The sequence below is a fragment of the Aquarana catesbeiana genome, linkage group LG01, assembly GCF_042186555.1.
Source record: "Aquarana catesbeiana isolate 2022-GZ linkage group LG01, ASM4218655v1, whole genome shotgun sequence".
In the NCBI taxonomy this organism is placed as follows: Eukaryota; Metazoa; Chordata; class Amphibia; order Anura; family Ranidae; genus Aquarana; species Aquarana catesbeiana.
The window spans coordinates 287,859,798-287,883,303 of record NC_133324.1 but is presented as its reverse complement, the minus strand read 5'-3'; the positions used below and the strand labels follow the sequence as shown (position 1 = coordinate 287,883,303).

The following is a 23,506-nucleotide window of genomic DNA, read 5'->3' as shown; positions in this document are numbered from 1 at the left end:
AATAAATTGCAGAGTTCCAAGCCAGTCACGCCTTTCCTCACATTACCGCACATGCTGGTACAGTTAATACCAGCTTAAAGTGGCAAAAAATAATGGTTTCAACACCTCAATTTTCACAACTTCAGTGGGCACAAGGAGAAAACATGAAAAAGGAAGCCTGAAGTTGGGCTTTAAAATCAACAAAATGATTTAGGTAGGCAGATTAGGTATAGACTTATTGTCAAACTTGACTTTTATGGTTATAATAGCAATGACCATATGTCTGCAAGTTACCCCCAACCTTAGCAGCTTTCCACTGGCTGAACTTTGATAGAAGGATCTATCCACTGGGTTGAACTTTCTTTGACAGTCACTATTGTTTTCCCGAGATAAGATTTTGCAAGTGATATCTTCTAAATGCTTCCCTTCCTCTCTGCATTATCTGATAAAATGCATTTGCAGCCAATCTGGAAATGCATGTTTATAGAGTTTTTGTACATCCATACACCATCCAACGTCTGTAGGTAGCTTTAAACTGGGAGTACTTTGCAGTACTCTTCCTCTCCCAATCTGAGTATTGGTGTCCAGAGGTTTACAGGAAGATAATAAAATAGACAGGTATTTATACTAGCTGTATTTAAAACTACATTTAGCTATAGTTTAAGGAACACATAACCAGATTAAATGACAATCTAAAAATGAAAATGATAATAGAGGGAGAATTAGATATTTATTAAATAAAAACAAACACTAGGAAACTGGCAATGAAGTAAAATTGTGAAAGTTAAATCAAAAACTACTTTCATGTAAATTTATAATAATAACCATTCATGTACTCACTGAAAATCCGCAATCGTTAAGCATATTAAAAAATAAATAAAGTTGCGCTCAATAGGAATAGACCATTAAAGTCCAAACGTGTTCATAAAGTCTAATACAGCAACACAGGCTGAAAAGTAACAAAATTGGACTTCTTCCGGGGGCATGATGCCGGTTTCGTCGCAATTGGCATGATGCCCCTGAAGAAGTCCAATTGCGACGAAACCGGTCGGGCCGAGGACACAAAAACCTGTTATCGCAACTATTTAATCGGTACTGATTGTTGCAGCTTTCCTACTTATGCACTGTACTTTTTGGCAATTTGTCTAAGTGCATTTGGCATCTAATAAACACCTTTGAGAAGGTAATTTTACACTATTGGAGCCCCTTGTTTATTTTTGGGTATCGCTGGGTGTTCTGAAGTTTATACTCGGTGCTGGAGGAACAGCTTATGAGATACGCATCATCCGCACTACATCTCCTATGGATATAATTGGGATATCCAAAACGTCTATTTGACCTTCCATAATAGAGAGTCCCTTATTTGGAGGAAGAGCACATCTTGACCTTAATGTTGGTGACGTCACAAGGTGAAGGATTTTCTTGGATTTAGCTCAACACAAGCATTTCAATTCATGTCTTTTTATTTTTATTTATATTTATTTTGTTGCTATTCAGCCAGTGTTGCTGTATTGGACTTTATGAACACGTTTGAACTTTAATGGTCTTTTTCGATTGAGTGCAGCTTTATTTATTTTTCACTTATTTGGTTGTGTAATATCAATTTTTGCTGCTGCTATTTATTATTTCTTACGCGCAGTATTGTTTTGTTTTTTACCAGTTAAGTCTATTGAATCAGTGCCCAGAATAACAGTGACAATGTCACACCTGTGTGATTATGTTCATTTGTGCACACATTTAGGTGAATACTGTCTGTGTGACTAATTACCAATCCTTTGGAAGACTTACACAAGTCACATAGCTAAGTTGGCATCACCTGGCACACACCCACTTTCCTTTTTGTTTTTTATGATGACAAACATTCCTTTTCAACGTAACCTAAGTCTCATAGGCTTATCATTCAATGTTGGAGTACAGAGGTTTGTTGTGACACTGATTAGCTTGCTGAGTTTTGGAAAGTATAGGTTATACATTGATGGCAAGGTAAAGGGCGGTGAGCCTCTGTGGGCTGGGTTTATTATTAACCCCACATCCAAGTCATTCACCTGAGAGAGCAAAAAAGAAGGACCGATTAGCACATGAGAGCAGTGTTCCCTGGACTGAAGCAGAGAAGATGGATGTCACACCAACTAGTACCTCTGCTCCCTCTAAAGAAACCATTCCAATTAATAACCCAGCAGACATCTCCGTGATTGTGATTTATTTTGTAGTGGTACTGGCTGTAGGAATATGGGTAAGTGCTGTATTAGCTTGAGGATTAATACTGATAATATGTAAAGGTATTGATACTATGCATAAAATGGATATAGATTATATCCACTGCAATTAAGCATTTACATACTCATGCCTTAACTTTATCAGGTAATTTATGACTGGTTGAGGAACTATAAGCATCCACTGATGCTGTCATTCTTTGAATGGTTTTTGCAGTTCCAGAATATCCATGGACTCAATACTGTGGACTCAACTTGCTTTGTAAACAGTTCCTGCAGAGCTGACTTTTATTTAAATGATAAAGAAAAGCACGGTAGCCTATAACAACCAGCAAATATATTTTACTACCCTTGCTAGTCTTAGCAAGGATAGTCTTGGCTGATGAAATGTAAAGTGCATATTCTTTGGGCTTTTAGTAATACAGATGCATTACCTTTTGTGCTTAATGAATGAGCTATAGAAGTATTAGGCTCAATTCACTAAGCTATTTGCTTTTTCAATTATATCCTTTATTTACAGCTACATAACTTTTACTTTAGCTCTCATGGGCTCTTTTACCTTAAATAGAGAATGTTCTGTGAAATAATGATTATCATAGTTTATTGAATCTTTGTATTGTGCATCTTGTCAAGTTACCTCTTTAATGTGAAAGGAACATTATATGCATAATTAAATAAATTATCCTCTGATATAAAACAATTTTTTGCATTCACCATGGAAGATATCTTGACTGTTCACATCTTATGTATGGTTCAACCTTAGAAATGAAAGTTACAATTTTTTCCTAAACTAAATGCCGCAATTCTGGCTAAACATAAAAGTATACTTTAGCAAGCTTTTTAAAGTGATTGTAAGGGTTTGTTTTGTTTTTTTTTTTTTTTTTTTTAAGTAACAAACATATCATACTTACCTCCACTGTGCAGCTCGTTTTGCACATAGGGGCCCTGAACCTCCTCTTCTGGGGTCCCCCGTTGGCTGTTGCGGCTCCTCCCCACATCAGATAACCCCCTAGGAGAAGCACTCTCCCGAGGTGGTTACCTTGCGGGCGCACTCCCGAGTCCAGCATTAGGCGTCCATAGCCGCCGAATGTATGACTCGGCCCTGCCCCCCGACACCCGAGTCATTGGATTTGATTGACAGCAGCGGGAGCCAATGGCTGCGCTGCTATCAATCTATCCAATCAAGAGCTGAGAACCGGGCAGAGAGACAGCGCATCCCCACTGGGTTATGTTCCAGGGCTCAGGTAAGTAAAATGTGGGGAGGAGGGGCTGGGGGGCCGGTCACTGCCAGGTGTTTTTTTACTTTAATGCATAGGATGCATTAAGGTAAAAAAACACAAAGGTTTACAACCCCTTTAACTTTCCCAAATTTATTTGAAGCACCCTATCTATTCTGGTAAACGATATTGGAAGGGCAGTTTATGTAATAATTCAAGTCAGTGATTTGAGATGCAGTGATGGGTGAAGAAGGCACATCCAGGTTGTAAATGTCCAGCAAATTAAAATTAAAAAAGATGGAGGGCTAGAAACGCAGCTAATGCGATATGGAAATAGTTCCAAGGACGAGGTGTGCCAGTAGGAAAAGTTCATTTACTGCTGAGACCACATGAGGGTTTAGGGGTTCTGGCCTGTATCAGTGTTGACAGCCAGCTGTAGAGAGCAGACACGACTCTGTGGATATGGGTGAGAGAGAGGAGCGGCACCACTCTGAGTGCAGTATGTCAGTTAAAATTTAATGTTTAATAAAAGTAGGATCAACTCACATTTTGGTGAGATATAATGTGCATGGCATAAGTAGCTTGGGCTCCTGTAGTCCAGCTGGGCAGCAGTGGTGGTCAGCAGTTCCCGGCGGCTCCGGTGGTTCCCGAGGCCCCGAGGCCGAAGACGGTCACACAAACAATCACGTCAGCGGTGATGGACGGGAGATGTGGTTGAGCTTGCGTTCAGGAGCCCAAGCTACTTATGCCATGCACATTATATCTCACCAAAATATGAGTTGATTTTACTTTTATTAAACATTGAATTTTAACTGACATACTGCACTCAGAGTGGTGCCGCTCCTCTTTCTAAATGTCCAGCAAATGTGTGTGAGACAGACAAAGTAGGACCAAATACAAAATGTCCTCCATAGAAACAATAACAAATCACTGTGTGATTGTGAAAGTTAAAAGGCAGGCAGCTGTAACTTTCACCATAATATTAAGACCAGGATTCCCCTTTAAAAGACAGGGAATCCAAATACGCAGTACATGATCCAGTAAACAATGAATGGCATATGTGCTTTATAACCATGGCAAATGTACTGAAGAGGTTTGTACATCAATGAATTCATAAATATGCCCCCATGAAAAGTGTATCTAATTTCCAGGAAAAACAGACAGATGTGATAATATATTTGAACAAATGAGATGCTAGGTGGTTAACATACAAAAATCTGATTGTATATTACAGGCTATGGTAAGGACAAGTCGTGGCACTGTAGGAGGTTTCTTCCTGGCTGGACGCAGCATGGTGTGGTGGCCAGTAAGTATTCTAATGTGTGAACAAATATAGATAGCCATAGTGGCCCTTGCAAACATATATAGTCTTAATCATGTACTGGCAAGGCAAATACTGTAGGCTTAGAAGTTAAGTTTCTACTTAGGAAAGTATGATGATGTGTAGTATCACGGGTGTGACTGAATCTAAACGTATCAATGCATATGTTATATGGGCACCAGAGCTCTGAGATACCTTAATGTCAACACATAGGGTACCAACAGTAACCTGAATAGTACCTAGTAACAGCTGCATTGCATCTTACCTTCCTAAAGATCCTGAAACCCAATCCAATAATATTGCCTACGCTTGATAACACATTATTACACCTTGATTACAAGATGTTATAATGTGAAAGCACAGAATCCTTGTATATTAAACATTTTAGATAAATGAATGAACTGTCTTAACACTTTGTAAATGGGCTAAACGATTTTTACTTGAAACATATTACGCCATTTCACTTATACCGTAGCTTGGAATGTCAGCTCACACGTAAGTTATCAGGAATTATCGGTATTTTGTGCTCATATCTGCTTTAAAGGATACATGAAGTGAGAAGGCAAATAATTGATACGGCATTTAAAGACCAACTCCACCCAAAATTATATATTTTTTTTAAATGGGAACTATTTAGGGGAGTCATCCCATTTGTAATAATGCATGATTCCAATTACAAGACTCATTAGTGCATTCTACATAAATGAAAATCCACGCAGGAAGGTATACACTCATCATTTGATAAAGTGTTGATCAATCAGGAAAAGTTGTGTACACAGTCTTATATTTACAATTGCTTTGGAGAAGAAAAGCCTGCCTCCTGAAATCATGCTGCAGATAAAGACCCTTGTTCTCTGGGTAGAAGCCATGGTCTCTTTGCAGAGGTCCAACACATCCTCTGTTGAGTCAGAGCTTTAGCTTAGAGATCTGCAAAGCTTAAAGCAGAACTCCGTGAATTTTTTTTTCCATGTCCTTGTTGCTGATCTCCTATCTTCCATGACTATGCCATCCATGTTCTTCTGAGCTCTGCAGTTCCTCTGGAATAGTCTGCTGATTTGGAAGAAAAAACGTTACTGCCCTGTGATATCCGTTTTTTAAGACCGCTGGCTGCTATTCCTCCTGTACTCCCAGCCAGCTGTCTTGTCACTGCCTCATAGTTCTCCACAGTGAGGGGGCAGCGACTTCTATCCCTGCATGTTGTAGTTTGCAGAGTGGTCTCACCGCCCCCAATCTGCCCCCCCCCCGCTGCCGCCACCCGCCCGGCTGTCATCTCTCACTACAGAGCGGGGATCGTTACTAAACATCAGCCGAGTGACAGAGCAAAGATCTCGGGCTGTGACAGATCTTGTATCTTGTATGAAACACCGATTGCCGTACAGCCCCGCTTCCTCGGCCGGCATTTGACCAATGTGCTGTAAATCACAATGCCGGACCAGGAGGAACGCGGGGGAATGCAGTTTCGGCACCTCCAGCTCTGAATGTATGTAATGGCAAGGGGTGCTGGGGTGTACTGGAGGGTCTATTGATGTTGGCTGCTGGGGGATCTATTGTTGCTGGAGGGGATCTATTTTTACAGGGGGAGAGTCTGTTGTTGCTGGGGAGGTCAGTTGTCACTGGTGGGGGATCTATTGTTGCTGGGGGACTCTTATGCTACTGGGAGACAATCGTTTCTGGGAGACCTCTACTGTTGAGGGAGAGGTCTAATGCTGCTAGCTGTTCAGAGTCTATTGTTGCTGGGGGTGCTCCATTGTTGCTGGCTACAGGGGATCTATTTTACTTCCTATCATTTTCAACAAATTACATACAAATTACTTAGCACCACAAATTGATACTTGATTCTGTATCCATTACTGAGAGGTGGGTAGGGGTTGGAACCAAGGAATGGTGCTCGGAGGTGGGTAGGGAGTGTAACCAAGGAATGGTGCTTGGAGGTGGGTAGGGGGTGGAACCAAGGAATGGTGCATGGAGGTGGGTAGGGGGTGGAACCAAGGAACGGTGCTCAGAGGTGGGTAGGAAGTGGAACCAAGCAATGGTGCTTGGAGGTGGGTAGGAAGTGGAACCAAGGAATGGTGCTGGGAGGTGGGTAGGGGGCGGAACCAAGGAATGGTGCTCGGAGGTGGGTAGGGGGTGGAACCAAGGAATGGTGCTCGGAGGTGGGTAGGGAGTGGAGCCAAGGAATGGTGCTCGGAGGTGGGTAGGGGTGGAACCAAGGAATGGTGCTCGGAGGTGGGTAGGGGGTGACTCGGAAGGAGGTAGTTCCTGCACCTATTCTCTGAGAAAAAAAGCCCTGCTCGTAATGATCCCCGCTCTGCACATATGGGCATAGATGAGAGCACACATATGGGCACGGATGAGACCACACCTATTGGCATAGATGAGACCACACCTATTGGCATAGATGAGACCACACCTATGGAAATAGATAAGGCTGCACCTATGGGCATAGATGAGACCGCACCTATGGGAATAGATGAGACCACACCTATGGGCACAGATGGGATGGCACCTATGGGCTCTGATGAGAACGCACCTATGGGCTCTGATGAGACCACCTCTATGGGCTCTGATGAGACTTCACTTATGGCAATAGATGAGACCGCACCTATGGGCTTTGATGAGACCGCACCTATGGTCTCTGATGAGATTGCACCTAGGGGCTCTGATGAGACCGCACTTATGGGCATAGATGAGACCGCACCTATGGGCATAGATGAGACCGCATTTATGGGCACAGATGAGACCGCACTTATGGGCTCTGGTGAGACCACACTTATGGGCACAGATGGGACGCACTTATGGGCACAGATGGGACCGCACTTATGGGCACAGATGGGACCGCACTTATGGGCACAGATGGGACTGCACTTATGGGCACAGATGAGACCGCACTTATGGGCACAGATGGGACCGCACTTATGGGCACATTTTGAAGAGTCTTGCTGGAGTAAGATGAACCCTGAGAAGGATGTACAATTGTGACAGTTGTTGTGTAACGTTAAGTGAGCACATTTGTACAGCTTGTTGCGCTTCCTCCCATTGTTCCTCCTCGAATGCCCCCACATCACGTCCCCTCTATCTGGTCTCAGCCCTCGAAGGAGAAGATGAGCAGCAACATATAATAGGATCGTGATATGAAGCCCTTATAGACTTCCACCTCAGACATATAAATAAAAATAGGTGTCGGAGACTGTACCCATGGTTCAGAACCAGTTTGTGCCTTAACAGCGTGCAGGAGTTGAAGATAATAAAAGCATATTCTGTGGAAGCCGGAATTTAGACTGTACAATGTTGAAGAAGCACAATTAACCATTTTCAAAGATATAGGATAAGAGCAAAATACCATACAGCGATCAGTGCTATAAAAATGCACTGATTACTGGGTAACTGTCACTGGTAGGGAAGGGGTTAACACTAGGGGGTGATCAAGGGGTTAAATGTGTGTTCCCTCAGTGTGTTCTAACTGTATAGGGATAGGACTGAGTAGGAGAGGAGACATATCGGTGTTCCTACTTAGTAGGAACAAAGTACATGTCTCCTCTCCTCTGACAGCACAGGGATTTGTGTATTTACACACACAAATCCCCGTGCTGGCGCATGTGCACTCAATCGCGACCGCCGGCCACACGCATCAGATCCCCTGCCATGCAGCACTCGTGCGCCCTCTGGTGGCTTTTAAAGGAAACCCCATCTGGGTACGGAGTTTCGAACAGGGGTGCCATTCTGCCCCCGTAAATAAACGTAAGCTGGTCGGGAACTGGTTGCATAATGTTTTTGGTTTGTAGTGCTCAGTAGCAGCGTAGTTCCACTTTAAGGATGGGAGTCAGGAGAGATTGTCTTCATTCATTAAGCTGTTGGGAAAATTTCCTTACGCAGTGCATCTTCCCTTGCAAAGTGAACAGCCCATAGCCTCTGAACTATGAACACAGCTTATTTCTTTTTACTAAAAGAAACAGTAGGGAATCAAACAAAATGTTTTCTCCCCTTTTTTTTGCATCGTGTTTTTGTTTTTAGCCTATGTACATATACAGTAGATGCTAAACGACAGTAAAGCTATCCTTGTTGAATTCTGCAGTAATTTCCTTTGGCGTACATACAGCAGGGACATGCGGTGAGGTCGGTGGCTGGTGAGGCACTGGCTAGTACCAGAGCCAGATATACACAGGTTACATATTCACAAATTACTTATTTGATTCTCATGTGGGCGATTGCAGTTCTACTAATTATACTCATTTAACAAAATTATTTACAAACGCTGTCCCTTTAAGATGTTTTTCAGTCACCCTTTTTTGTTCATGCTGGAAACAATATTACTAGCAAAGATGACAATAAAGATAGAAAAAATAAAACATGCATCTTTATTTTCTGAAGCCAGAATATAACAGTAATATTCAGTATATAGCTACCAACAGTCCTGATTTTATTAAAACAAGTCCTTATGTTGGTTAAATTAGTAAACTATGAGTACTAATGAAAGTGCCATATATAATTTATATAATAAAAGAATAGAACCTGAACCATTCTCCAATTATATAGATTATATATAGCACCTTCATTACATCTCATAGTTTACTAGAATAAAGACTTGTTTTAGCATATCTAAACTGCGTTCAAACCACACATGTGAGGTATCACTGCGAACGTTAGAGCGAGAGAAAAAATTCTAACACTAGACTTTCTCTGTAATTTTAAACATGTAACCTGTAAAAAATGTTAAAGCGTCACTTGTGGAGATTTTTAAATACTGAAGTTTGGTGCCATTCCACAAGTGTTCGCAATTTTAAAGCGTGACATGTTAGGTATCTATTTACTCGGCCTAACATCATCTTTCACTTTATACAAAAAAAAAAAAACGGGCTAACTTTAGTGATTTTTTTTTTTATTTATTCATGAAACACGTTTGAAAAATTGCTGCGCAAATACCGTGTGACATTAAAAGTTGCAACATCCACTGATTTATTTCCTAGGGTGTCTGCTAAGAATATATATATAAAATGTTTGGGGGTTCTGAGTAATTTTCTACCAAAAAAATTATGATTTTTACATGTAGGAGAGAAGTGTCAGAATTGGCCTGGGTGGCAAGCAGTGTTGCCAACCGCCAGTAATACCTGTATTAAAAACAGGTAATTTTCTCCTGCCAGTAAATGCCAGTAAAAGTAAAAAGTTGCCAGTAAAAAATATGGCTGTGATGCTCGGCTTGGTCCGAAGCTGGCCGGGACCATCTGAGTGCCTGCTACAGTGTGATCAGGTGGCTCTGGTGGAGGCGGTGCCTGAGCATGTCCTGTGATGCCTTGGTGCAATGGAGCCAAGCAGAGCAACCAGAGCCTCGTGTGCGGGTCTGCAGTATGGGAGCTAGGGAGGCTAGGACTAGGACTGTCAGTGCTGTTTAGACTGGAGTGGACTGGAGGGACCACTTGGCTTGGAGAGAGACTATCACTGTGACTCAGGAGGGGACGTTTTGTGTCAGTGAGGTATTATCATCATCTGTGCTGCTGCACACTGCTGCCAGTGTCACTGTGGGAGTCAATTTCATGTGTGTGTGTGCCTGCCCATTCTAATTTATTGCCCTCCTGAGGCTGGTCCCTGAGCTACTTACTTACTATATCAAAAATAAAATTAGAAATATGTTTTTTGCCTTCTTATCTACCTTAAATCATATTGCTAATTGCATATTGTACTTGTTCGTAGCCTAAATAGTTTGAACTTAAAACTGTCATTTTGTAACTTTTGGAAATGCCAGTAAAAACTTGGCTTTGCTAGTAAGTTTTGGGTGTTGTGTCAGTCAATTTCAATCTGGTAGGTTGACAAGTGGTTAATTACTATAAGTAAATAATATACAAATAATTATTATATTATTATATATTGTTTTTAAGGTAATTTACTATATTTTCAAAATCTGTACTCAAGCAGGTGGCTTAACGGACGAATTACTAAAGTTTGAAATTATAACTTCAGACCAGTAATTTCACAGTAAATAGATAAATAATAAATTATTATGTTACAACATATAGCATAATACATATACTGCTCGTTTAAGGACTTACCTGTTTAACGATCACTCGGACTTTCGACCAGCTCTCCCCACCCTAACGACCCTCTACACATCATTGTATTATACAGTACAGAATTTGTTTGTGTGCTGTACTTATGCAAATTAAAACAATGTTATTGAGCTGGAGTTTTGTGGTTAGAACTTTTTTTTTTACAATACAGTACAGTAGTTAAGAATGCTTAAAATACCCCCAAACTCTCAGATCGCCTTACACAGATATATATCACCTATCAGGCATACCTTACTCCAACTAGAGTGTCGAGGTACAGACATGACCAAAACGCCAACTGCCCTATGCGCATTCAGGCTTTGGGTACGTTCTACCACCTGATCTGGGATTGTCCTAAGATACAGGGCTTTTGGGCACAAGTAGTCCAATTCCTACATGACACCATGGGCTCCCCCATCAAACTAAACCCCAAATCGTGCCTACTAGGCATATACCCAGAACCAGACATCAACAAATTCATTAAGATTTTCCTAAATGAAACGTTTTCTGCTAGAAAAACCATAGCGAGACAATGGATGAGGTCTACCCCATCCGAGTTTAAGATGTGGCTAATTTAAGTAAATAACGGTTTTAAATACAAAAAACTAATTTATTCGCATAGAGATTGCCCTTCAAAATATGGTAAAATTTGGGATAGGTGGTTGCAAACCCCGGAGACTCTATGATGATGCCCCACCTTTATACCTGTTTTTGTATATAGGTAGCCGAGTCCCCAATAATACTCTCAGTGGAGTGGGAATTATGAGGATGATGAATATTTGCTGTACCATGCACGATACGTTCCTATGCTTTCTGATGTATTACCCTGCACTGTAAACCCCCTGTTATTTCTAATTGCAATCTCCTTTCTACATGGGATGCCTTTTTCTTGCATCATACTGAAATTATTGTCACCCTTCCTGACATTTACTGTGATAATGTTTTTAATGTATATTTTATTGAATGTACCAATAAAGCCGGTTAAATAAAGAATGCTTAAAATATTGATTACTTGTGGCTTCTTGTTTAACGACCTGGTCGTTAAGTGAAGAAACCCTGTAATAAATTATTTAGCTTGATTAAAAAAGTACCTTTTCAGCAGCAGCAGCAGATTCTCCCTCTTAACTGGGTAAACCTTATACCCATAAACCCTTGTTTTTTCCTTGTAGTTAAGAGGGCTGGGCTGGAAGGGAGCATCTGTCTTTTAGACACATGCCCCCTTCTATGACACTGCAGTGAGAGGAGAGCCTCCACTGCAGCATTTTTATTGGACAGCTTGGACCAATGGTGCTTTACTGTTGGTCCAAGGCTCCAAGCTGTCCGTTAAGCTCAGTGCCTCTGACAAGAAGTCAGAGGTACTGTGAGCTCATCCTCTCAGTCTGCTGCAAACAGAGTGTGCCAGCTTGTATTTAAACTGGCCGCGCTGTATGTAGCTTCTGACAGGCTGCGCAAAGAGCCCCGTATCTCCGGAAACCATAGGTGCTAGGAGCCCCAAATTTTGACCAGGCAAATTTTGCCCCTCGAAGCTTGATCATTTTTTAAAATTTTTTTTTTTTTATGGAAGGTGAAGCTCTGCCCTGCCCTGACTGCACGTCTCTGAGTTATACACAAGGTCAATACAGTTTGTGTAGTGTAGGGAGGATCCGTTTCAACAGAGTTAAAGCAACAGTAATCTGTTGTTTTTTTTATGGGGCAAAATCTTTTCTGCACTGGGATCCTCTACAGTTTAGGTCTGCTGCTCATTCTTTGCTTGACTCAAGAATATGGACCTCAGTAGCTACAACTCAGTAGCTACAACCAGTGATTTTTAATGATTGATCTGCAGGTATTCAGACAGTCAGACATATTCAGATATTCAGACAGTCAGATATACTTTTTATCAGGGGAACATTGGGTGCAAGTTCCTAGTTTTTGAAATTATCAGAGTAATTCCTACCTCTGAAGCCCCATTTACACTGGTACTGTCAACCCTGCATTTCTGTGCTTTTAGATGATTTTTCCAAATGCATATAAATGCATGTCATTGTTTTTCATTGGTGTCATTTAGAGAAAATAGAATTCAGTGTGTCCAGGATCCAATCAGTAACTCTAAAAACACATGTAAATGTGGCTAAGCCTACTTTAAATCAAGAATATCTAAACACAGAGAAAAGTGATCTGGGAGGCATAAAATTGAAAATTGTTATCAAATACTTACTGTTATTTTCCTTTCCTGGCCCATCCTCACATCAGCACACAACGGGTTAACACCTCCTCGGGAACCCCACATGACCACCTGTACCTAGCTGAATAAAAGACAGCCCCTCCCCCAAATAAGATGTTCAATTACTTAGCATGCGACAGGCCACTAGGGAGGGAGTTCTGTGCTGACGTGACGATGGGCCAGGAAAGGAAAATTACAGTAAGTATTTGATAACAATTTTCTTTTTTCCTGGCCCACCTCACGTCAGCACACAACAGGATATGAAAGGTAAAAAATGTACAGCACTACAAAATGGACAAATGTCAAAAGATGACAAATGAAAAAATGCCAATAATACTGAAAGTTGCGGTGATCAAAAAGTGAGAAATAAACATGTGAAGATGTTATTAATAACAAAAATAATTATTAAAAAAATGTAGTGACATATACTCAATGAAGAATAGTGTCCATATGTAATAATGAGGGACCATGAAGAGGTACTAATAAGTTCCAAAGTATGTGATCCAATACGAATAAGTGACAGTCACTGAAATCTTAAGCAAACAGCAAAATCAGTTGTGAGTGACATAGAGAATCCACCACCAGAACTACCAGTCTCTTACCAGAAGGAATGGACTCATACAGGTGTACACCTGACAAGCCAATCAAGCTTTAGGGGTAACCGGAAAGGTACAAATTCATTGCATAGGATGCAACCTCCGGGTAAACGCTCCAAGGTGATGAGTTCAGCAGGTTAAACGCAGATTAAATGCAGAGGCAGGTCAGCCAAACCTACTGTGAAAACAGGATCCTCTTTACTGTCCTCTTGTTTCTGCTGTCATCTTTGTGTCACTTTAATGTGAAGAGCTTGAGTCCAAGAATTCATCAACCGAAATTATGCAGCCGGTCACTCCGTCACTCCTCCTGCAGCCTGACTACTTATCAGGGATAACGGAATCAACCCATTGCATGAAGCAGCATGTGTCTGGATTGGTTTTGGCATAATTTCGGTTGATGAATTCTTGGACTCAAGCTCTTCACATTAAAGTGACACAAAGATGACAGCAGAAACAAGAGGACAGTAAAGAGGATCCTGTTTTCACAGTAGGTTTGGCTGACCTGCCTCTGCATTTAATCTGCGTTTAACCTGCTGAACTCATCACCTTGGAGCGTTTACCTGGATCCTATGCAATGAATTTGTGCCTTTCCGGTTACCCCTAAAGCATGATTGGCTTGTCAGGTGTACACCTGTATGAGTCCAATCCTTCTAGTAAGAGACTGGTAGTTCTGGTGGTGGATTCTCTATGTCACTCACAACTGCTTTTGATGTTTGCTTAAGATTTCAGTGACTGTCACTTATTCGTATTGGATCACCATAGGCGTGCGCACAGGGTGTGCCGGATGTGCCTGGGCACACCCTAATCACCCCATGTGCATTAGCATTATCCAGGGGTGGCACCAGGTGGGTGGTTGGGGTGCCGGTGGCCAGTGTAAATGCCCCCATTATATTAAAGGCTAGGTTCAACTAGGAACACATTACACCTATACTTAGGATGTAAGGTAATATGCTCCCAATCAACCGTTTCCCACCACCAGAGCCTCCTCCCTGTGACAGCAGGTGGCGTTCATGTGTGTTTGAGCTTTGGGGTGCACACTCTAATGCCTCTTCATGGTCCCTCATTATTACATATGGATACTATTCTTCATTGAGTATATGCCACTACATTTTTTAATAATTATTTTTGTTATTAATAACATCATCACATGTTTATTTCTCACTTTTTGATCACCGCAACTTTCAATATTATTGGCATTTTTTCATTTGTCATCTTTTGACATTTGTCTGTTTTGTAGTGCTGCACATTTTTGTACCTTTCTTATTGCTATATTTTTACTCTGCTGTGCTGGCTGCTTGCATATGTTTTTGACAGCGCAGTATATTTGGTTCCACACAACGGGATATACCAAAGCTAATATAGGGCGGGAAAGAACAAATGAAAAGAGACACTGTTAGTAATTCGACCATGTGTAAGAAAACTGAAGTCTCCCTGCTGTGCATTCAGTGACTCTCGTGTGAAAACTCAGAGGGACTACTTCCCAGTTTTTCTGAAAACTGGATACCGCTTTAAAATTGAACTTTGTTGATAGATGTGGTATCCCTATCTCTGGTAAAAAGAAAAGAAAAAAAAAGACACCAAAGGGCCCATTCAGGAAAGTGTTGCAATCTTCATCATCCTTCTGTCTAAAGTAGTTGCTGTCAGGAGAACTAGTTTTACCATGAGGTACTTCAATGGAAATTAAACCATTGGAGCATAGGGTGCTCTCAGATCCAAGCCCAAGTCCCACAGAGGGAATAAGGATTTCCCTCAAGGTCATATACAGATTGTCATCTGGAAGAAGCATCTGGTCACTGGCTTTTGCACCCATCTGCAACCTTTGAAAAGATAAAGTAGAGATCTGTACCTTAAATGGAGTTGTATGACAGACCAACCTCTAGCGCTGACTGTAAATTGTCAAGGATATTGGCTAGAGGAGGGAACACAGGAGCGAAAAGCTTTTGCTGAGCAAACAAAACAACCTTCTTTCATATCCTCAGATTAGTAGCATTCATGGATGATCTTCTGGTCACCAAGGTCTGAACAACCTCAGATTAGAATGCCTGCACCTCTAGTGTAGCCTACTCCATAGCCAAGCTATTAAAAAGTAGTCTCATTGGATTGGGGTGCAGTTACTGACCTTGCCATAAAAGATTTAATTTGACCAGACACAAAGATCAAACAGAAAATTCTATGGCACTGTGAACATATCTTGTATGATGGAGTCTTTGCATTGGTTTCCTGTTGAAAATATCAGAAGCTGCATGTTCGGTGAAGTCTCCCTGAGATTTGATTTGATTTTGCATCCCTGGCAAGAAGACCAACCTTAACTGACTAAGTGGTTCTCTACTCCACAAAAAGTTTCTTTGCAAGATGTAACAAGAAAAGACTTGGTGTCCCCTTGTCAGGCAACGTAGGCTACTACTGTCTTGTTGTCAACCTTATTCAGCCCCCTTGAAGATCCTGAAAGGCTTGCAATGCTAGAAAAGGCTTCCTTCCTTTAAAGATACTTTGGGAGTCTGCGCTTCACAGTGCTCAAATAGCCTTGCACTTGTTTCTTCAGATTGTGGACTCCCCAGCCCCAGAATCATCCTATCTCCTGGGCTGAGAGACATGCCTCCGAAAGAAGCACAGTGCCGATATCCAAAATTCCAGTTCTTGTTGAATTTGTATAGGCACAAAGATTTTCTGATCCATAGACAGCCCAGCTCATAGGTTAAAGAAGGCAAATTGAAAGGCCCTCATGTGCCACCTGGCTCAATGGACCACTACTGCCAACAAGATGTTCAAAAGATTCCTGGGGCTGTGCCAATTCTGTAAAGGCAGACACCTGAACTGGAAGTGACATCTGGCCACCGCAAATCTCACACGCCTCTGGTGCTCGGCATTGATCGGTACATGGAAGTATGAGTCGATTGATACCAACTGGTCCTCCAGCTGAACTGTCCCTGTGACTGTCCGCATGGACTCTATCTTAAACCTCTTGGTGTGTATGAACACATTTGATTCCTTCAAACTGAAACAGGCCAAAAGGCTCCTACCTCAAGAAATAGAAAAACTGGGGAGAAAGGCCCCCCAGATGATTCTATGTTTCTGGCATCACTGGCATGATGGCCTTGTAGCAATATAAAAATCTTGCAAACATTTTCTTTTCTGAGATCTGTTGAATATAAATTAAATGAATTCAGTGGTCAACTTTGGAAATCTCCAGTGTTCTGGACCCACTGGTCTTTGATAATTGTCGTCCAAACCCTCCAGAAGGAGGCTACAATCATCAACTTCACTCAGGCCCCCTGGCCCCAACTGGAATAGACTGGTTGGATGCATCTTCAAAAAGACTTTCCAGTCATCTTAGCAGCTTGCTCTGGACTTGATTTCATATCAAAAGTAACTTTGAGTCACCTCCACTGTGATCTGTTAAATCTGCAGCCTGTCCTATAAGATTTGGCCTCCTGCACCTTCTGAAGTTAAGTAGGCTTGAGTGAAGGATGGCGGCTTCCTCTTACTAGTCTGTGATCCAGACTTTTCCTCCAGACATTCGCTTAATTGTGTTGTTCAGCGTTTGGCCAAACAATAATCTCCCATTATTGGAAATGTCAAAGGCTTGTGTAGAAGTTCCGCCTGCCCTCCAGTGACCGTAACCACAATGCTCTCATAGCAGTGACTGAGTGTGCCAGCGTTTGTACTAGGTCTATCAAAAGCATCAACCAACAGTCAGTTGCTAGGTTCCACTCTTTCCAGAAACTGTGCCAAATCTTGTAGTTTACAGTGTTGAATGTAATGCCATTTCTGAAGTTTATATAGCGAAGTTAACTCTATTGCTGATTGGCAGGCAAAATCTGTCACTGTATAGATTCCATACAAGCCTAGTGGCCAGATCACCACAATTTCTGTGTTTCAGATGTGTTTCTGCATGAGTGTTTTTGATGCATTCTCAATGCGTTTTGCCACTTTCCAGATGTGTTCCATACAGAAACAATGCAACATTCTACTTTTGTTTACTGCACTAGAATGTGCAGTACTCGTGTGAACTAGGTAATTGGAATCAAAGTTAGACACTGTCCATGCGTTGTTGATGCAGAATAAAAATGCACTGGACTGCCTCTGGTGTGAACAAGTCCACTTTCTCATCCATATGATCTCTGAAGGTAACCAAGTTATAAAAAGGCAAAGACACTTGCTGCCCCACACACTAGAGGGCAGCATCCACCCCTGGTAGTGCAGTGCATAAACATACATCAGCCATCCTATTTGGATAAAGCTTAGAGAACCTGTTACTGTAAATTGGTCTTCTGACGAAGTCTCTTGCATCCTTCATCAAGGAGCACTACACGCTCTATCATTGTGGGAAAAGACCATCCTTCATCAATGAGCGCTTTCCGCTCTATCATTATGGGCGTTGCTTGTGGCGTGGATATTTCAGCATACTTTCTACTATAGCCTTAATAAGGCTTAGAATTTTGCACAACCAAATCCTTGTGAGGCAACCTGTGCAATTTCATTGCTCTGCCACTGCAGACTGCATACAGGCCCAAAATGCACCCTGAGCTTGGCGAGGCATTTTCTATCATGCTGGCATAAACACATGTGCCAATTTGCTGGATCCCATTGTGTGTTGACATGAGGTTAGCCAGGAAAAGTTGTTTATACTTCTCTGATGACTTTGCTTGCATTTTGAAGACCATATCCATACTTGCATTGTTAGTACTGTAGGATTTTTTAGGTGCCAGAAATACACTAATACACTAGATTTTTATTTATATAAACTCACTTAAGTCAAAAATTATTTCACCCATATAATCAAGAAATCATGATATAAGCCTTAAAAACAAATTAGAATCAAGTCAAAAATAATGATTATCCATGGTAGCTCGTCTCTTGATGTATCATAGTTATTGCGATTTTATGTTATAGACCAACGCAAAGTGGCACATTATTATGACATGGAAGGAAAATGATAAATGGTTTTCAAATACTTTTTAGAAGTCAATACTTTGTAGAACCACCTTTCGCTGCAAGTCTTTTTGGGGATGTCTCTACCAGCTTTGCACATCTAGAAAGTGAAATTCTTGCCCATTTTTCTTTGCAAAATAGCTCACAGTCTGTGGCAAAGTCTTGCCACAGATTCTCAATTGGATTTACTGTAGGTCTGGACTATAACTAGGCCATTCTAACACATGAATATGCTTTGATCCAAACCATTCCATTGCAGCTCTGTCTGTATGTTAAGGGTCGTTGTCCTGCTGGAAGGTGAACCTCCAACCCAGTCTCAAGTCTTTTGCACTCTAATGCCCTGTAAACATGAGCAAAAATTCCGCCAGCAAAAGTCCGACGAGAGCTTTTGGTCCGAAAATGCGACCGTGTGTATGCTCCATCGGACTTTTGCTGGCGGAATTCCAGCTAGCAAAAGATTCAGAGCATGTTCATAATTTTTCGGTCGGAAAAAGTTCCGATCTGAGATTCCGATCGTCTGTACCAATTCCGAGGCGCAAAATTCCTACTCATGCTCGCAAACAATTTGACGCATGCTCGGAAGCATTGAACTTCATTTTATCGGCTCGTCGTAGTGTTGTACGTCACCGTGTTCTTGACGGTCGAAAGTTCAGCAAACTATTCTGTGACCGTGTGTATGCAAGCCAAGCTTGAGCGGAATTCCGTCAGAAAAACCATCCAAGATTTTTCCGACGAAAATTCTGCTCATGTGTACGAGACATTACAGGTTTTCTTCTATGATTGCCCTGTATATGGCTCCCTCCATCTTCCCATCAACTCAGTTTCCTTGTCCCGGCTGAAGAAAAGCATCCCCACAACATGATGCTGCCACCACCATGTTTCACGTTGGGGATGGTGTGTTCAGGGTGATGTGCAGTGTTAGTTTTCCGCCACACGTAGCTTTTTGATTTTAGGCCGAAAAGTTCAATTTTGGTCTAATCTGACCAGAGCAACTTCTTCCACATGTTTGCTGTGTCCCCCACATGGCTTCTTGCAAACTGCAAATGGGACTTCTTATGGCTTTCTTTCAACAATGGCTTTCTTCTTGCCACTCTTCCATAAAGGCCATATTTTTGGAGTGTGCGACTAATAGTTGCCCTGTGGACAGATTCTCCCACCTGAGCTGTGGATCTCTGCAGCTCCTCCAGAGTTACCATGGGCCTCTTGGCTGCTTCTCTGATTAATGCTCTCCTTGCCCGGCCTGTCAGTTTAGGTGGATGGCCATGTTTTGGTAGGTTTGCAGTTGTGCCATACTTTTTCCATTTTCCGATATTGGATTGAACAGAGCTCCATGAGATGTTCAAAGCTTGGGATTTTGTTTTAAAACCTAACCCTGCTTTAAACCTCTCACAACTTTATCCCTAACCTGTCTGGTGTGTTCCCTGGCCTTCATTATGCTGTTTGTTCACTAAGGTTTTCTAACAAACCTCTGAGGGCTTCACAGAACAGCTGTATTTATACTGAGATTACACACAGGTGGACTCTATTTACTAATTAGGTGACTTATGAAGGCAATTGGTTCCACCGGATTTTAGTTAGGGGTATCAGAGTAAAGGGGGCTGAATACAAATGCAAGCCACACTTTTCAGATATTTATTTGTAAAATTTTGTATCATTTTCCTTTCTCTTCACAATTATATGCCACTTTATATTGGTCTATCACATAAAATCCCTATAAAATACATATACGTTTTTGGTTGTAACATGACAAAATGTGGAACATTTCAAGGGGCATGAATACTTTTCCAATGCACTGTAATTGTATTGACGTGTTTTGGAGATAGCTTCCTCAGAATACAGGAAATACAGGATATTTTCTTTTTGATATAATAAAGGATGCAGTGTTCATGATTTTCCACTGATTATTTTTGATGTGCTCTCAAAACCTCCTGCCTGCTTAGTTCTTTTTAAGTAACCTTAACCCATTAGCGACGGCCGCATGCAAATATGCAGCCTCTTGGCCTTGGAATTAGTGTAACTACAGAGCTCAGTTACCGGTGGCTAATGGAAAGCTCCTGATTACTACTTACAATTGGGGACTTTCTGATTATGTGACCGCTTTGACAGCCAATGACAACGGTCACATGCTCATAAACCCTGCCCCACCTCCCGGCATTCTAAACCCCTTAAAGGGCTGGACAGCACTGGTGCCAAGAAGTTAAAAATCACTTTTTCTGTACTCTTTATTTGTTTTAGTTATTATGTTCAGGTCTAAAAGGTCAGGTGAATATGACATAATGCATAATAATATCTCACATTTCCCACCTGCAGCCTGTAGATGGCAAACTCTAAGTAAGGGCATTCCCTTTCCAGAGCATCAGTTGACAAATTCGTTGTAAAACAGGTCTGAATAGTAGAGAATTCTGAATAAATGGAATACAGTGCCTTGCAAAATATTCACCCCCCCTTGGCTTTTTACCTATTTTGTTACATTACAGCCTTTAGTTTAATGTTTTTTTAATCTGAATTATATGTGATGGATCAGAACACAATAGTCTAAGTTGGTGAAGTAAAATTAGAAAAATATATACATAAAACTATTTTTCAGAAATTAAAAACTGATAATTGGCATGTGCGTATGTTTTCACCACCTTTGTTATGAAGCCCATGAAAAGCTCTGGTGCAACCAATTACCTTCAGAAGTCACATAATTAGTGAAATGATGTCCACCTGTGTGCAATCTAAGTGTCACATGATCTGTCATTACATATACACACCTTTTTGAAAGGCCACAGAGGCTGCAACACCTAAGCAAGAGGCACCACCAACCAAACACTGCCATGAAGACCAAGGAACTCTCCAAACAAGTAAGGGACAATGTTGTTGAGAAGTCAGGGTTAGGTAATAAAAAAATATCCAAATCTTTGGTGATCCCCAGGAGCACCATCAAATCTATCATAACCAAATGGAAAGAACATGGCACAAAAGCAAGCCTGCCAAGAGACGGCCGAACACCAAAACTCATGGACCGGGCAAGGAGGGCATTAATCAGAGAGGCAGCACAGAGACCTAAGGTAACCCTGGAGGAGGTGCAGAGTTCCACAGCAGAGACAGGAGTACATAGGACGACAATAAGCCGTATGCTCCATAGAGTTGGGCTTTATGGCAGAATGGCCAGAAGAAAGCCATTACTTTCAGCAAAAAAAAAAAAATGGCACATTTTGAGTTTGTGAAAAGGCATGTAGGAGACTCCCAAAATGTATGGAGGAAGGTGCTCTGGTCTGATGAGACTAAAATTGAACTTTTTGGCCATCAAAGAAAACGCTATGTCTGGCACAAATCCAACACATCACATCACCCAAAGAGCACCATCCCCACAGCGAAACATGGTGGTGGCAGCATCATGCTGTGGGGATGTTTTTCAGCAGTCGGAAATGGGAAACTGGTCAGAGTTGAGGGAAAGATGGATGGTGCTAAATACAGGGATATTCTTGAGCAAAACCTGTACCACTCTGTGTGTGATTTGAGGCTAGGATGGAAGTTCATCTTCACCTTCACCCAAAGAGCACCATCCCCACAGCGAAACATGGTGGTGGCAGCATCATGCTGTGGGGATGTTTTTCAGCAGTCGGAAATGGGAAACTGGTCAGAGTTGAGGGAAAGATGGATGGTGCTAAATACAGGGATATTCTTGAGCAAAACCTGTACCACTCTGTGTGTGATTTGAGGCTAGGATGGAAGTTCATCTTCACCTTACACACAGGTTGCCCACAAGCCTGCAGGTAGTGCAGGGCTTTCTTAGTGGATTAATAATGGAAAGCCCAGCTTGCTTTTCAAATTGTTATTTTATTCTTGAATGAGAATGAAATAGAAATTGTTAAAATATATAGGACTTTTCATTCAACAAAATCTTTCTTAATTAATTCCAAGCAATTGTCATTCTTTTGTCTTTTCTTTTATCATAGTTGCTTTTACCCTGGTGAAAGTGATTTATTTTCTGCTGTTATATATGTCTTTATATACTCTAATGAAAACGTATTAAAACAGAAAGTGATTTCCTTTCCCAGGAGCTGATTCCAGTCTGTAACTCCGTGACTGTTATGTGCAGCCAAGGGGGTCAAATACAAGAGTACATGTATCTGGGAATGAATGGGTCTCTTTGTTCTCTAGAATAAAATGTGCAAGCAACTCCTGGCTTTTCCAAATAAAACAATGACATTAATTATATGTCACAATCCTAGAGTCTTATTTCCACAATAAATATAGTAGATGATCTCAGTTATTGCATAAAGTAAATATCAGAAGTAACAAGTATTTCTGATCCCAGCACTTGAATAGAAAAAAGTTATCTGCACTTACAGCCGCTATTATAAAATCAAAAACCTATGTAGAAAAAATGCTCAATTAAAAAACAAAGCATTAACAGCGCTTCATATGAATAAAAAATATTCACAAATATGATATCTCATATAGTGCAATGGTCAAATACTCTCATATTTAAACACAAATAATAATTTGAAGTTTAAAGAGACAACTACTGCAACAACTACTAAATATGTCCATCAATACATTAAAAAATAATAATGATACTATTCAAAATGTATAAAAAGTGGTATAGCAAGTCCTTGCTACGGCGTGACCACGCGACCTACCAGCTCCACACAGCAAGCGTCATCCCAGGACTCATTGCAGCGGCCGGGTTGTTTGGAACTCCGACCAGTGGTGAGCTTGATGCTTATACTGTGACAGGCTGATTTTCAACATCTTTTTAGTAAGCATAACGTGTCTTAGGGGGATGGTTCTTTTCAATAAACGGTTTAACACTATGGCAAGCATCCCTTTGTATTTTTGCATGATACATCAACCTTACTGAACCGTTCCTGACATGGAGTGCTGAAATTTCCAGCGAGAGAGTTGCAGACTAATGCTGTAAAGGATCTTAACTTTTACCTCTGGTAAGCAGACACACAAAGGGGTGTGCACAAGGTGGATCGGTGAAGGTGTAGCAGCTTATGGTTCATGCACGAC

General features: G+C 41.3%; 1 protein-coding gene across 1 annotated transcript in view; it reads left to right on the top strand.

Moving 5' to 3' along the window:
• Nucleotides 1-1,844: 1,844 nt before the first annotated feature.
• The window catches only part of SLC5A1 (solute carrier family 5 member 1), a 132,014-nt gene continuing 110,352 nt past the window's right edge, over nucleotides 1,845-23,506 (top strand). The window contains exons 1-2 of the mRNA XM_073629246.1: nucleotides 1,845-2,212; nucleotides 4,644-4,715. Of these exons, the coding sequence (XP_073485347.1) occupies nucleotides 2,093-2,212; nucleotides 4,644-4,715 (192 nt within the window). The 5' untranslated portion in view covers nucleotides 1,845-2,092. The remainder of the gene's footprint in view (nucleotides 2,213-4,643; nucleotides 4,716-23,506) is intronic.